Genomic DNA, 16,704 nt, shown 5'->3' on the forward strand with positions numbered 1-16,704 from the left:
GGGCTCCTCTGGCGGTCATGTATGCGGAGTGCTGGGCCTGTCTGCTCTCCCCCGGTGTACAGCTCCGGCCCGGGCACACACGCGGCACCTACTTCACCTCTCACCCTTACAAAGTCCTCAATGAACTTGGCCACATTTCCCTGTTGTCACATACGGGCACCCAGCGACCAATCACACGAGGCCCTACCTCAGAGCCTTGTGTTCAAACTCTCCGGCGAGAGCCAATCGACGGCCTCCCGGCCCTTTCGGCTTCCTCTGTCCAATCAACGCCCCGCTGCGCCCGTCAACACAAGCCGCCGTCCTATCAACCCGGTCCAAAACATCAAGGTGGGCGGGCCCAACAGAGGAGAGGAAGCCCTCGCCAATGGTAGAGCGAGGACTGCCAAAACAAGACCGGCGGACCAATGCCCGTGCGAATCACGGGGCGCAGCTGGATAGACAGACGTCGCGGCGGGCCAATGAAGGGCTGCGGTGTTCGTCCAATCCCGCCCTCCGGTGGGTGACGCGCCGGGTCTTGTGGTGGAGGACATAACGAGGCGGCCGGGTGGGAGTGCGGAGCGGTGTCCGGGATGTCGGTGAACATGGAGGAACTGCGGCACCAGGTGATGATTAATCAGTTCGTGCTGGCGGCGGGCTGTGCGGCGGACCAGGCCAAGCAGCTCCTGCAGGGGGCACACTGGCAGTTCGAGGTGAGAGAGAGCGGAGCACACCGTGTTTACACACACACCCTTCACTGTGTACACACAGCACGCTTCCAGCCTGCACACGCCGAGCCCTGCTCCTTTATTTATAGACATGGAGGCGGTCATGTGACCACTAAATGGAGGATTTCATACAAACTACAAGCAAATTACATTTGTATTCATTCCTTATACACATTATTCAATGAGGTATTATTCCTAAAGGGCACCTGTCATGTAAAACAAATCCATACTCTCCCCATGACGTGGACACCCTCTGCTGCCATAAACTTGTCAAAAAAATGTACCTATTAAAAAAAAAAAAAAAAATCCTCACTTGTGCCACTACCCCCCATCCCTGCTCTACCCAAAGAATATTCTGACATTGGCACACTTCTGGATGTCCCCCCACTGAGGGCCGTGGTCCCTCCCGCCACCCCCTGCACTATAGAGGTGTCCTGTGAGGTGATGTAGGGGAGGACGGAGGATCAAACCACAGAGTGGGGGGGGGGCAGAGATCTGACACTCCTGGAAGTGTCGGATTTTGAAGATTCTTCTGCTGATTGGCGGTGTACATATTCGGGTTCATTCACCCCATAGGTTCCATTCATTAAGATAACCCACCAGTATGAGGATCTTTTTGTCTTTTAAAAAAAAAAAAAAAAAATTTCAGTTCCTCATTTCCATTGATGTTGAAGTCACATGACTAAAATAGATGCGTACCCTTGCATTGATTTGAGGCTTAATGCAAGAGTAAATAATAGTTACTCTGTTTCCAGCGCAGTGCCGTACACCCCATTAAAAAAAAACAAAAAAAACTGCGTCATGCCTGCATTTTTGCGCACTGCGGCTTGACTGAAGTGACACTTCGATTGTTAAAAAAAAAAAAAGTAAACAGTGCGATGTGTTGTAAATGCTCCACAAGACCCCTACGCATGACATACCCGCCATGTGCACTTTAGCACACAGGCTGGTGTGAGTGAGACCTTAAAGCTGCACTTTAGCACACAAACTATTTTGTAAAATATATTCACAGATAGCTGCATAAGATATAAATCTGCTCTGTGTGCACCAAAAGTCTTTACAAACCCAGATATTACCTTGTAAAAGCAGCAGTGATCTAATCACTGTGCTACATATAGAGGGGGGGCACAGCTGAACTCAGCAGATCAGTCTTTCTGCACAAGAGCAGCGGTGACCGGACTTTTTATTATTGGAAGCTTCTGCGCAGATCTGGAATTAAACAAAATGCACCCTCTGATTCTCTATAGATTGGATCTATAGTTAAAGATTTAGAGGTCCTCTGGTCCCCTTGTGGCCGAGGGGGGGGTGGGAATTCCCTTTCACCTTAATACTTAGCTCTGTTTTGGAGTCTCGGTGGCCACCCCCTCCTTTCGGTTCCCTCTGTTAAAGGACATTTATACTTGTACTTTGCATAGTTATCCTTAAGGATGATCCCCAACCTATGTTATATACCCACCTGTCTGAATTCCTGCATGATCCAAGCTGTGCCGACCATGGGGAGCCCCACAGCCACTCTCTTTGGCCATTTTCTCCAGCACATGTGTAGAAATGTCCTATTTATTCCTATGGAGAGCAGGTCTGACATTTGGGTTGGGGCACACAATAGACAAAAAGTATAGTTGTCCTTTTTAAGCTGACTGTACACAAAAGGGGGAAGAAGAAAGAAATGGCTGCACATCCAGAACTTCCAATTGCCTTTTGTTTCACAAAGAAAACACCAAAGACACCAAACTATGGTCCCGTAGACGCGTTTCACACATACATCTTGTGCTTAATCATTACCATGGTAATGATTAAGCACAAGATGTATGTGTGAAACATGTCTACGTGACCACAGTTTGGTATTTTGGTGTTATCTTTGTGAAACAAAAGGCAATTGGAAGTTCTGGATGTGCAGCCATTTCTTTCTTTTTTCCAAGTTTCCCACGGAGGAGGCTCAGGCTAGCACTCTGCAAGATACTCCAATCAGCCTTCTCTTAATACACCTGGAGCAGCGGTTCTTTTTCTTGTATTGTGACTGTACACAATACATTCTTTAATTTTCAATATTCTTTAAGGCTGGGTTCACATCGCAGGACAGAGCAGCTCACAGCAGGGGTCTGGTGTGTCCCCGTTTACCATTTCAGGTCCGATTTCAGCCCGAATTTTTGGCTGAATTTGGCCCTGAAAAGGACCAGAAGATGCACAGGACTCCTGCGCAATTTGCACCTGAACCGTTTCAGAGATGTGTGAGTCTGTCACAATCTCTTGACATGCGATTTGGATGCGGAGAAAACCTCATCCAATTCACAATTGTGTGAACCCAGCCTTAAAGAGAAGTATGGGAAAGTTTATTATTTTAGAATCATGCTTACCTAGGTGGATGCAGCACCGATCCCCTGCTGGCTCGAAGGCCAAGAACCGAGCGATCAAACAATGCAGATCGCTGGGTTCTCAGAGCTCCCTGAGCAGAGAGCTGGTGACTCCTCCTGTGCTCACCGGAGGGGAAAGGCTGAGCCAGGCGCAGGTCCAGGCATGTGGGCGGCTCCTGACATATGGTCGCAATCTTTCCTGAGCCTGCACCTGCTCTGTGATGTGAGCAGACAGCGCGAATCAGCCCGCTGTTTGCTGAAAACGGGTCACAGGAATGCAGAACGCACTGCGCTCTTGTGATCTACAGCCAAATGAGCTGTGTCTGTACTTCTCATTTAATAAACAGCTATGTAGTGCAAGGACCTTCCTGGAAGGAAATTATTAGGTAGGTCCTCGTGTTACATTTGGTACATCTATAGGGGATTGCTTAGGTGTGCCTGCATGTTACATTGAAAGAAGATCATACGGGTAAATTGTAATGTGTACAACCTGCTTTAGAATTGCATGGATCTGTATGTGGGGAGGAGCTCTGATTGGCTGTTCTGGTAGAAGATCATTTCTTTGTTTGTGGGTGATGGCTGCTGATACTCTGTTCCCTGCTCCAAAGGTAAGTATGGGGAAGGGGGATGCTGGCATCCTCAAGGCCTAAGGTCAGTCTTCAGCTTTAGGTCCACTTTAGCTTTGTCACCTCTCCTGCCTACTGCATTCCCTACAAAAAATTGTTGGGGAGAAGGGAATTTCTCCTGAAAGTCAATTCCTGCATTCTGTTAGACACAAACTATAGGTTCTCCTTCCCCCAGGTAATATCACTTTGGCCTGGTGATTGGGCACTGCATTGTGGAAGGGTACATATATGCCCCATACCTGTACCAATAGCAGCAGTAATGAGGTCCAGTGGCAGATGTGCTGATGGTAGGTTAAGGCAGTGGAAGCCATAACAACCAATCAGAAGCCAGACCAGTGAAGTATTTATTATTGGCTTCCATAAATTACTGCATGTAAAAATTAGAACTCCTACTAATGAGTTTCGATAACTAAAAGTTGCTCAAAATTATAAAATTATTCTCTCTCCAGTTCTCTTTATCTATAAATTTCGAGGTAGGATGAGAAGACAAATGTGTGTCTAAAGGGTGCAAGTTGCCCCCCTAATAATATGTAATCACTGACCTCATGTTTAATACACATCTTTTTACCCAGAGCCCCAATCCTATTGAAGGAAAAAAGGTTACCAATGAGAAGGTCTTGTTGCTGGTTTAGTCCAAGAACTGGTCATTCAGAACTGCATGTGAAATGGAGACTTTTGTCATCTGTTTATGTGGTATAAATCTAGATTAGAAAACATTAGTACAAGCCTGTAATCTTAGAGGGATAAGTCGTAGCCTTTGCAGGAAGGCTGTCATCTGTCTATGTGAAGGCCCGGGCATGCTGCAAAAACTACAAATCCAGAGTGACAATTGATTCGCATTTTATTTTTTAAAGTTTTATAATGCCATAAACGATTACCATATTCCACGATCATCTTCCATGTTGGCTCTGTGCATCTTCTTGTCGGGGATTTGTGTGCATTATGATGCATAGTATACAGTGCACTGCACACTTCACGTGGCCTGCACATAACCTATACAATAGACTTAAATGAGTTGGTACTGATGGCAGACACCCACACAAGAGATCTCATTTTTTGAGCAATACATATACCTTTTTATCATTTTGTAAGCGCTTCTGAGCAAGGCCCTCTTAATCCTCTTGTATTTTATTGTATTGTAACTGTATTGTCTCCTATTTATATTTTAAAGCGCTGCGTAAACTGTTGGTGCTATATAAATCCTGTATAATAATATTAATTTCACTGCCAGTGTTTATGTAGAAACCGGCCTAGACAATGCAGTAGCACAGCATGCTTTAACATACGTGATCGTGATAAATCAGTTGTGACAATACATGGACTCCTAACGTTTCTATGCACATCATGTATTGTTGCACACATGTATCAAAGTGCACACGAATTTAAGGACATGCCCATGTATTGAGCTTGTATGCATTATGTCCTCAGTCTTTGTTGACACAGCCTATGTAATAAATGCAGATAATGTCCATTATCAGGTCTCATCTCATATTCAGGTTAGTAGTAGAATTGTTTATGGGGGTTCTAAATAGCTTGGTTTGATGTCTGTCTACTGACACTTTAGCGAGATCCTATAGGAGCAGTGGGGGGTTTGGAGCCCACTCATCTATTTATAAACTCAGTAATTGTATCTCTCATATACTTGTATGAGCTCAAGGACTAGAATATAACCACACTGGACATCTGTGTCTTGTGGCAGAGGGTTGCTGTAAATACCCCCCAATCAGACCGTCCTAGAATGAGGGATGCTAAAATAGTTTAATAATCATCTGGCTGTTAATTTGACAAAGGATCATGAAAACATTTGTTGTCACCCATGTTGGGAGTCGTTTGCTTAAATGTTGATGCATTAAGAAAACGGGGAAATATTTCAAATCGGTGTACGATCGGGTTGCAGCACTAAACATTCTATGATCCAGTCTCCACCAATATTAAATCCACGTCGAATCTTCAAAGGAGATCTGGTCAGAAAGTAATAAAAAAAAAAAAATACTCTAAATTTTAATATTTTGTGTTATGCACAATTCTTCAGTTTAGTTTTTTTCCTAATTTTGTCTATTTTACCTTGGATCCCAATTTCCTTAATGCAAGTGACTTTAAAATTTACACAGGACACATAAATCTAAACCTATGTATTAAACTGGAACACCCATAATAAACGGGAACCCTGTATGTTTTTTGCAAAAAAGGTAATTGGTAGGAATGAGTTGTTGTGTGCTATTTATTAAGAACCATTTCAAGACGGTCGATTTGCTCTTTTTTGTAAATTTCCATGTTTGTGCTTGGGATTCAATTATTGCCATAATGTACAAAAAAAACTTTGCTGCATTTTTCTCTTGGTGTATATCTAGATTTTGAATTAGAACGTGGTTTCCTGTGTTTTGGGTTTTCTTGTGAAATCCCGCAGTGTGGCTCTGAGCATGTGAAAGGGTTAATCTTCATTGTTATTGTTGTCAGTTTTGTCCCCGCCTTGTTCTGCTGCACACACTGGCACACATACATATACACAGACCAGCTTTACTGGTCTTCACGCTTCTTCTTGCTTCTTTCCCATCATGTGTATTATTTAGTTTGTTTTTCTTTCCTTTGATATCAGGTAACTATAATTAACCCCCTTTTTTTCAAGGATATTGGTCTTTTGTTTTCCGGAATACATTATATGGAAGGCGATAGTGACGTGAATATTTGTCCTTTTGCATCTATATGTTCAGCATATATTTCACTCTAGTGTAAAATGGAGACGCATTGTTAGCTGCCGGGCAGCTGCCTGTATGGCTGTTATTTTTTACAAAAATTAGACTAATTATAAAATGATTTGTTTAAAATAAAAAAAACCCAAACCTTTTTCTTTCAGTTGTTGATATCTCTATTTTGAAGAGTAAGGAATTTGCGGTCTTCATGTTTGTGTTATGTGATTGTAAACAAATTGTACATTCCTAAGCACAAGCTATGTTTTTTTGTTCCCCCCCCCCTTTTATGATTATTAAGCAATCACGTCTGCACAAAGCTGTTAAACTGCAGACATGCTTGATTAGGACAAAGAGCTCCTGTGAACAAGTCACTGTAATCCCAGGTTGATTTAAATACATACCTTGGTCGTTTTTTATTTTCTATCCTCTTCTGGGCACTAAAAGCAGCTTTTGGCGTGTTTCATTTTCCTGTCTTTACATTTATCTGTGCATAGAGTAATTGATGCTGATCAAACTTGAACTTTTTTCCTTTCCTTTAAAAAAAAAAAAAATATAGATAGATTGTTAAAGGTGTTTTTTACTTTACCTCCATAGCTTGTTTTAACATAAATGCACAGATTAGCAAACACTGCAGTAGGGCAAACTACTCCAGTTGGCATCTGATACATTTTCCTAGTGTCCTGCCATGTACCTGTGGTGGGGGAATGATTGCACTACAGGAAATCGCACAAGCGTGAACAGGCCCAAAATGTAGGTAATCCACTCAGATACCTGAAAAGCAGGATCGCATATCTGCTAACTGCAAATTTTGTAAATAAACGTCATACATTTACACTGTAGGAAATCAAGTTTTTTTTTTTTTTTTTTTTTTTTTTTAAATCTTTTATTTAGAATACAATCTGTATATTTGTCATTTGTAATTTAACTACTACAACCCTATACATGTTATAGCTGCTAAATGCTTTAGTATTGGCAGCTATATTGTAAGTCTGTAGTGTCTTACTGGCTTTGTTACAAACACAGATGTGATGTCTACTGCTTTTTAAAAAAACCAAACCTACGTTTTGTAAATGGCCTTTTCAAGACTGGCCGTTGTGCACTTTCTTTCCCTTTCATTCATGATATGTCTTAAGCGAGCTATAAAATTCATTATTGTTTTATTTATTTTTTTTATTCAGCTATTGAGTTGAATGAAAAAAAACATGACCCGATTTCACCATTCACACATTCGATACGTTCAAAGGCTTTCCCGCTGTCAGAATACAATAAACAGTGCTGCCAGCTATAGCCAGCGGCACCAATTGATCAGGAAAAACCCAATAGGCTGGTTGTACAGAAGTTGATCGGTAGATTGATTAACGTGCAACCAGCCCGCTCATACATGCATCGAAATTTCGATCTATGTATGGCCTATTTACATGCATGGCTGAAGGTGTGTGTCCCTCTGTCCATTCCCCAAATTGTGACCAGTTACTAGAGAAACCTTCACACCAGTCCTGTGTGAAAGGAACTTGCAATCTAATACTCCTCTAAGTTATATACACTCAGACAGTTTGGTCAGAAGCTATCCAATTCCAAACCATTTTTTAAAGTTTTGGATAGAATAGGAAGTGGTTAAAGCTGTAAATAAACCCAAAAACAAAAATGTATGAAAGTGGTTGTAAAGGCAGAAGGTTTTTCATCTTAGTGCATTCTATGGATTAAGATAAAAACCTACTCTGTCCAGCGATGTTCCGGAGTGTCTCAGCCTTCAGATATTCTCCTTCCTAATTGGCAAGCAGCGGTGCCACTGGCTCCTGCTACTGCCAATCAGGGGAGAGAGCGGGCGGAGCCAGGTCCATGCTCTGATTCTAAATGGACACAGGGAGCTGTGACTCAGCTCGGTTGCCCCCATAGCAAGCTGCTTGTTGTGGGGGCACTGAACAGGAGGGAGGGGCCAGGAGCACAGAAGAGGGACCTGAGAAGAGGAGGATCCGGGCTGCTCTGTGCAAATCCACTGCAACGGAGCAGGTAAGTATAACATGTATGTTGTTTTTATAGGGAAAAAACAAGACTTTACAATCACTTTAAACTGGAGCTTGGCAATTTTTAGCTGTGGTAGCTGCATTAGTTTTCTGTTTTTGTTCAAAGTTAGGTTTTTTTTGGGGGGGGGGGGGGGGGGGGGGTTGATACACAATTTTAACCCCTGTCCTGTATAGAGTGTGTGTTTTTTGTTTAATTTATTTTTGCTGTCTGTATCCCATTTTTAATTTCCTGTCTTGACATAACAGGAAGGAAAAGGAAATCCTCCCATAGACAGTTCTCACTGTTACAAGTGTCCCCATTTGAAGATTTCACCTCCTATTCCTGTTCCATTGGTAACTTAGAAATGTGACTTATCTCTTGCTTTCAGCCCCAGTGAAAATGGTTTGTAGGACATGTAGGGTGGATCTCCTTGCAGGTACACAACCTGCAATAAAAACTGGACTGGCGGTTTGACCCTTCCCTACTCTGTCCAAAACAAATGTTTAAAAATTAGGATTTAGATTCACTTGCACCTCTTAGGGCTTTTGCATGCGGATGGTTTGGCCCATACAGCATAAAAAAACACGTGTTTTTAGGAGCCTGGAAGGCACAGGTGCAGATCACTGCAGTCGGCCTCAATAAAGGACTGAAATACGATGGCTGGACGCCACTCTGAGTCCAGAGGTTCCGCATTTGGGGCATACATCCCAGAACCTATACGGCCCTAAATGCAATTACCACTTGGAACAGTGTACAGCCGCTGCATATTTCTCCCTTTCATTGATTTGGACAGACTGCTGGTAGGCTGCACCTGTGGCTCTGGTCACCCAAAAATGGGATTTGACACTGACTGGCCAATCGGCCCATATTCATCAGGGTGTTTTTGGGTTGTTGTAGAAAACTAGAACATTTGAAGTTAACCTACTGGGAGCAAACCCTCTGCAGATATCATGTCTGGTGAGGTGAATTCCTGACCTCCAAAACAGCAAACGCTAGTTTGTATCAGGTTGATATTTTTTAAGTTGTATTTGTGAGAAGCTTGAAAATCGAAGGCTAAACCACTTTTTTTTTTCCCCTCTGTATTTAGACTGCTCTCAGCACATTTTTCCAAGAATCTAATATCCCCAGTGCTCAACATCATCCACACATGGTGAGTCTGTCTTTTTATCTATTCCATTATTTACTACTTGCCATCATTATTGGAAATGTTGGAGGGGTTAATATCAAGTGTGTGGAGGTCTCCTGGGTGAGTTGTCCCTAGTGGCAGGAATGTGTATTACAGACCACTGTGTGATTCCAGTACTGTGCAACACATGTAAACACAGCTGAGCTGTGTGTGTAACCACCCCAGCAAAATGGTCTCCAGGATAGTGTTTGTCTTAAGCTTAAGGGCGATGATGTATGTGTAGGATCATTTCCTTTTACATGTGTATTTATTATATACACTTTAAGAACATGATTTTAGAAGACTTAATAGTTGTATAAAATACCACTACCCGTAACAGATTGCCTGAATCCCTTTAAAGAGACTCTGTCACTAGCTAACTGAAAGCAGATGTAAAGTCAGCTTTTTATAAAATAGTAATAGGTGGGCTTTTTAATGACAGAAGAGACTGCATATATCAGCACTTTTTTTTTCTGTTTGTGTACACTGAGCCACACAGCTCGGTGTACAATTTTTGGTGCGATTCTGTCGGGACAAGTAACTTCCATGTCATTTGGGCCTGGCCATTGGAACAGCTGAATCCCTGGAGGAGGTGGAATTGCCAGGTACTTAACAATGCTGGTGGGATCACTTTGATAGGTAAGTCTGCCATAATGTACTAATCTGTTGTGTATATTATAGCTATAAGCTTGCAGGGGCCCAATTTTCTTCTGTTTTAAAATGAAAGGAACGTGCTCTGAACAAAAAAAACAAAAAAATCTTACCACTTAAAATGTATGTCAATGCAAAAATAATGCAGCACGTGCCTGCAGTACAGACTTTTTACTTTATTTTTTTTTTTCACACATGTTAAAATGCACATTTTAGGCCTGAAGATTGTCAGATTGCCTGTTGCACTATCACAGTCGCATTAAAGGTCACTGATCACCTCCATTCCTAGTATAAAAAATCCAGTGTATATTTACCTTGATTTGTAGTCACTATAACTTTCACGCAAACTAATATACACGTATTGGGATTTTTTTTTTTTTTTTTTTTTAAACCAAAGGCATGTAGCCAAATACATTTTGGCATTTTTTTTTCTATTGAGTGTTTTATAGCCGAAAGTAAAAAAAATATAGAATTTTTTTTTTTTTTTTTTTTTTTTTTTTGTCTTTTTCTTGTTTTGTGTGCGTTTTTTGTTTTTATTTTATTTTTTGTGATTAAAAAAAAACCCAGTGGTCATCAAATACCACCAAAAGAAAGCGCTATCTGCGTGAAAAAAAAAAAAAAAAAAAAGATATAAATCTTGTTTGGGTACAGTGCTAGAGCAAAAAATGGCCTGGTCATGAAGGGGTAAATCCTTCTTCTGGAGCGCAAGTGAATATTTGGGTTAAATATTTTATATTATTCCAAAATATACAGGTGAGGCTTTGGGCAGCTAGGACAGCCTAAGTACAAGTTCACCACTGCACTTCTAGAATAGGACCACTGCGCTGCCTGTTTTTAGCATGCGGAGCCTCCAGCTGTGCTTACTTCTGTAAATTGTTATGAATAATTTGCACATTCTGCAGAATAAAAAGCAGCTCTGCCTCACTCCTAGACAATGATGTCCAGCACATTGCAGAGCTGCCCACTTTCCCACTCTCCTGTTAAGATATGTTATGCAATAGCAAGGAAAAACTTTTGGAGAAAGTTATAAGGGGGAGATGATGGTATTCTCTGTTTCCTTTGAGTAAAAGTAAATCCCCTAGCATAATAATTCAAAAGTGGCCTTGAGTATTTGCATTAAAATACATCATAACAAGGCATAACTCGCAGTAAGCCAAGGCCAGTGTGATAAATGTAGTATTCCATAGGTCACTTACAATATCACAATAGAATTGACTTCTGCCACCTAATAAGAGAACCGTTGTAAAAAAAATAATAAAATGCTAAACGAAAAGTATATATATATTCTATAACAGTCCTTAGATGTAGTTGCATGAATTAGTTTTTTTTTTTTTTTAAAGAATAACAAACCTGTTGTACTTACCTGCTCTGTGCAGTGGATTTGCACTCCCCTCCACTTCTGGGGTCCCTTTTCGGTGCTCCTGGCCCCACCCTCCTGTTGCTTGCCCCCACAACAAGCAGCATGCTATGGGGGCACCCGACTTGAGCTGAAGCTCTGTGTGTCCACAGACACGGAGCTGCGGTTCAGCCTCACCCCCTCTCTCTCCTGATTGGCTCCAGCTGCTGTCAGTCAGTTAGCCAATGGCGCCGCTGCTGTGTCTCAGCCAATCTGAAAAAGAGTCCCAGATGGCCGAGACAATCATGGACATCGCTGGACAGAGATGGGGCTCAAGTAAGTATTAGAGGGGCTGATTGGGGCTGCTGCACGCGGAAGGCTTTTTATCTTAATGCATTAAGATATAAAAAACTTCTGACTTTACAACCCCTTTAAAAAAAAAAAAAAAAAATAGTTCCTAACTTTTTTAGCTGGCTCCTAGATTCAAAGCAAATTTGTCAAGCCCTGGTTAAAATGACGCTCACACATTTTCTGCTTGCTTTTAAGGCTACATTTTCACACAAACGTATTAGGTTGCATTTAGGTGCATCTGTGTTTTCAGGGAGTTTTTTTTGTTGTTGTTTTTTTTCCTCGATATCCCATTCTTTGGGGAATGTTATACCCCAGGCATATCCTTTTCCACTTTGTTGGTAGTTTTCTGAGCAAGGAGAGAGAGCTGTGTAATTGAAATGGAGTGCAGAGCAAAGCTGGTGCTTGCCATTGTGTGCCTGCTTGAGAAGATGAAGGGTCAGTCCACATGCACGGCTACTACTTCTAAAAACGCAACACTCCAAACTGTATGGTACTGCGGTATCATGCGATTTGGTGCCCACAAATGCACTGTGTTGCAATCTGCGATTTGTGGTGGTGGTTGGCAGTTAATTGGCACCCGCATGCAGATCTCAGAGGCAGTGCAGGAAACGCATGGTACGGTAGAGAGAGGGAATGAACCGTACATCCCAGCATCTAAATGGGGGGGAAATTTTATCCTGATATGAGGAAATCCGAACCTATCCCCATAAATTTTACAACTTTGCCACAATGTTGGTGTCCACCTTTTGATAGCTAACTAAATATTGTGAACCGCATCTGCAAAGCATGAATACCAACATGAGGATGTGTGAGATACCAACATTTCAAGAAGAAAAAGGTAAGTGTCATTTTTCAGCCGCTAAACATGCTGCAGCTAAAAGTAATGTGTATTTAGCTGAAGATTGTCGACTTGGGATAAAGCACTACTTTTCATAAACGCATGAAACGGTCATGTGAATGTAGCCTTAAAAGAGAAGTTTGGGATTTAAAAAAAAAAACAAAAATACATTAATGCTGACCTAGGTGTATGTAGCATCGATCTGATGCTGCGTCTGTCGTCCGCTGCCTCTATACTGAGAACTAAGCCATCAAAAACTGCTTATCATTATAGGGCGAGGAGTGGGAAGACGTGTAGCTACCCGTTCTAGCACTTACTCTCAGCTAGGGATAGATTAATACAGTATAAATTTCTCCACTGCATCTACTATACGACGCCAGCTAGACTATCAAACATATATGGGTCCCCCGCGACTGCGTGTTGATGATCCTTCTCTCTGGCAGACTATTTCCATATATTTTGGCTTTGCCCTGTCATTTGGCAGTTTTGGCAAGAGATTACACAATATATCACTAGTGTCACAACTTTTCCAGTTCCATTAACCATCCAGGTATGTCTGTTGGGTTTGATGGAAGGTCTAGCGAACACAGTGGCACACAGGACGATGTTAAGCATATGTCTTTTATGCCCAAAAAGCAATCCTCCTCCAATGGAAAAGTCCAGTGGCTTCTACTCTGAGCAATTGACGAGGATTGGTGAACAAGGCTCTCATTCTACAAAGCTACCTGTCTACATCAGGGCTGTCCTAGGAAGTTTCAGAAGGTATGGGGCAGCTGGAATTCGGTGACTGATACAAGCGGCTAGTTCTACATTAATTTTCCTCTATTCTGGGTACCAAGTTTGGTTTTTAGTAGAGGTGCACCGAAATTTCAGCCGCCGAAAATTATCGGCCGAAAACTGTTTTTTCATTCGGCCGAAAGAAAAAAACAGCCGCTCCCGAAAGGGGGTGTGATCCGCCCCAGGTGCCGCCCATTGCGGGAATGTCATCAATGCCGCCCAGTCCTCCACTCCCTCCTCCTCCCCTCCCTCCTTTCCTTGCCGCGATCTCCATCACAGAGCTGAATAGCCCGGGCCGTAGTAAAAATGTCCCGCCACCTGTGACAGACGGCACACTGATCCAATGCCGGGACATTGAATTAGTGTGACGTGATCATAGAAGGTGGGACATTGTTACTGCGACCTGGGCAATTCATATCCAGCTCAGTGACACACGGAGATTGCCGCTGATCTGGGCACTGGCAGGTTGCATATGATTGGCACTGGTTAGGCTGCTGGGCTCAGGCAGGCTGCATATGATTGGCACTAGTTAGGCTGCATATGACGGGCACTGGTGGGCTGCATATGATTGGCACTGGTTGGGTCGCTGGGCACAGGTAGGCTGCATATGACGGACACTCGTGAGGCTGCTAAGCACTGGCAGGCTGCATATAAAGGGCACTGGTGAGGTTGCTGAGCACTGGCGGGCTGCATATGAAGGGCAATGGTGAGGCTGCTGGGCACAGGTAGGCTGCATATGATGGGCACTGGTTGGGCTGCTGGGCACTGGTTAGGCTGCGTATGACTGGCACTGGTGAGGCTGACAGGCACAGGTAGGCTGCATCTGACGGGCACAGGTAGGCTACATTGATCTCTTGTATCATGTCTGCAGACTCTGATCATCTTCTGTATCATGTCTGCTAGAGGTGCACCGAATGGAAATTTTGCTAATACTATTAGCAGTGTATTTTAAAGCGGAGTTCCACCCAAAAATGTAATTTCTGCTTTTCGGAATCCTCCTAAACCACCCCCACCCCACCCCCCTCCGGGGTCATATTTGCACCTTTTCAGGGGGGGGGGGGGGGGAGAGCAGATACCTGTATAATCCAGGTATTTGCTCCCACTTCCGGGCATAGATATCCGCAGGTGCCTGCGGATATCTGTGCCATATCCGGCACCTCCTCCGTCCCCTCTGCCGTCTTCTGGGAGACACACGGGTCTCAGAAGGCGGCAGGGACCTGTGGGATTGCTCAGCGCGCATCCGCAGTAGGGAACCAGGCTGTGAAGGCGCAACTAACGCCTTCCAGGCCATGATGGTAGGGGCCACAGGTTTTTTTTCCATCACAGAATGATTATTTTACATGCATAAAACATGAGTAGGGTAAGTAATGTACGGATCACCTTTTTGGGTGCTATTGGGTCAACCAGACCTAGTAAACCGATTTTTCTATAGAGGGCCTAATGTTAATCGTCGTAACCGACTGGATACAGTGCATAACTCAATACCAGAAAATGTGAATAAAATCCGCCCCAGGTGCATTGCACCGCCAACAGTTTGAGGAGTGTGCGGGAAAAATCTTAGCACGTTTAGCAGGGGTATAATAGATTCTTTGGCGGAATTTAAATTGAATCAAATGATCCCTTGCCGACACCAACCTAGAAAAAGTGGAACCCCATACGTTGTCTTAGTTGTAACTGTCCATCTGCGTGAAGTCTGACTGCCATGCAGCGCGACAAGAAGACAACACCTTGTTGGGGTCTATGAACGGTTGTTTATAAATAGTGGATAGGGTTTTAGTAAGGTCCTGATCCCGAATTCCCGATTCCATATCACTAACCCTCACACATAGACTGGAAGATCCAAAAAAGTGTGCCTAAACTGGAGATGGTGAAACGAGTGTGAATTAGGAAGCTGATATTGGCATTTGAGTACATCATATGTCAATAGCGTCCCATTTCCAACTACAGAACCCACCGTCTTTATCCCATACCTCGTCCAAGTAATTGGCTCAGGGTAGAAAAAAACTGTCAGCTAAGGATTGTGCACAATGGCATAAAAGAGGCCACAGCACCATCTTGAGATTCAGCTTTCCTAGTCGCCTCCCATGCCCTGACAACAGATCTCATAGACGCGGTGAAGGGATTAAGGGGTCCTACACCCATGGAACACTAAGTGTTACATTGCCTCTTAGGATCCTACGACAGCGGCCTCCAGTGATGCCGCATCATCATCAGGCTGTAACAGCCATCTGTGTGATCACAAATAATCCCGGAGACAGTGGACAGCACTCACAAGTGCCCCTGGCTATCTTAAAAAAAAAAAAAAAATGCAGACACTATCCTGTTGAGCTTGACCGCAGCAACTGGAGCACTATATAATACCGTTATTCATTTACGAAAGGTGGGACCAAACCGCCATAGAACCTCCTGCATGTAATTCCAGTCTATGGAGTCAAAGGCCTTTTCTACATCCAAAAAGACCAAAATTCCCCCTGTGGTAACCTCCGGGCCCAATTGTATATAAGGGGTTTTTTTTGTTTTTTTTTTTTTTCTCCAATTAATTACTCCAGTTTTTACTCCAATTTTACTCTCCATAAACTGATATCCGTACCTTTTGCCAGGCATAAAGCCCGTTTTGGTCTTCCGAGACCAAATTGTACTACAATAATACAAGACTAGCAAAATTTTTTAATATATTTTGACTTGATATACACGTAGTGTCATGTCATAACTGAGTATAAAACGGAACAGAGGCTCCTCTAAGTGTAGCAATATGGTTACATTTAATGAAGGTACAACATTTAGCAAGTCACATGGTTGTTGATTAAAACGGGCAAATCTAAGTATGCAGGCATCTGGGATATAAAAAAAAATGTATTCATCAGTTTAGGCCGATATTGTATATTCTTCATATTTTTGGTAAAAAAAAACCCCAAAAAAACGCAATAGGCCTATATTGATTGTAGACGCGATAACTTTTGCACAAACCAAACTATGGGATAGATTTAGAGACCTTTTATTGTTTTTACTAGTAATGGCAGCGATCTGCAGGGTTTTTGTTTGTTTTTTTTGTTTTTTCCCCCAAGATTGCAGCGGACAAATCTGACCCCAAATGACACTTTTTGGGGACCAGTGACATTACATTGATTACAAAGGCAATTTCCTTGTCCTGCCTCTGTAATAGGTGATCATGGGTCGCCGGCGGACAGAGTCTGCCTGACCTGCCTGCAAC

The 16,704-nt window shown here is 42.9% G+C and overlaps 1 protein-coding gene across 2 annotated transcripts in view; it reads left to right on the top strand.

Moving 5' to 3' along the window:
• Positions 1-399: 399 nt before the first annotated feature.
• Positions 400-16,704, top strand: part of UBALD2 (UBA like domain containing 2) — a 46,650-nt gene continuing 30,345 nt past the window's right edge. Inside the window, exons 1-2 of one of the 2 annotated variants that reach the window (XM_073606166.1) lie at positions 400-689; positions 9,463-9,525. In XM_073606166.1, the coding sequence (XP_073462267.1) occupies positions 570-689; positions 9,463-9,525 (183 nt within the window). In that variant the 5' untranslated portion in view covers positions 400-569. Of the gene's footprint in view, positions 690-3,615; positions 3,664-9,462; positions 9,526-16,704 lie in introns of those variants that run through there. The other variant, XM_073606165.1, reaches the window with a different exon arrangement.

This window comes from Aquarana catesbeiana, linkage group LG12 (assembly GCF_042186555.1).
Source record: "Aquarana catesbeiana isolate 2022-GZ linkage group LG12, ASM4218655v1, whole genome shotgun sequence".
Taxonomy (NCBI): domain Eukaryota; kingdom Metazoa; phylum Chordata; class Amphibia; order Anura; family Ranidae; genus Aquarana; species Aquarana catesbeiana.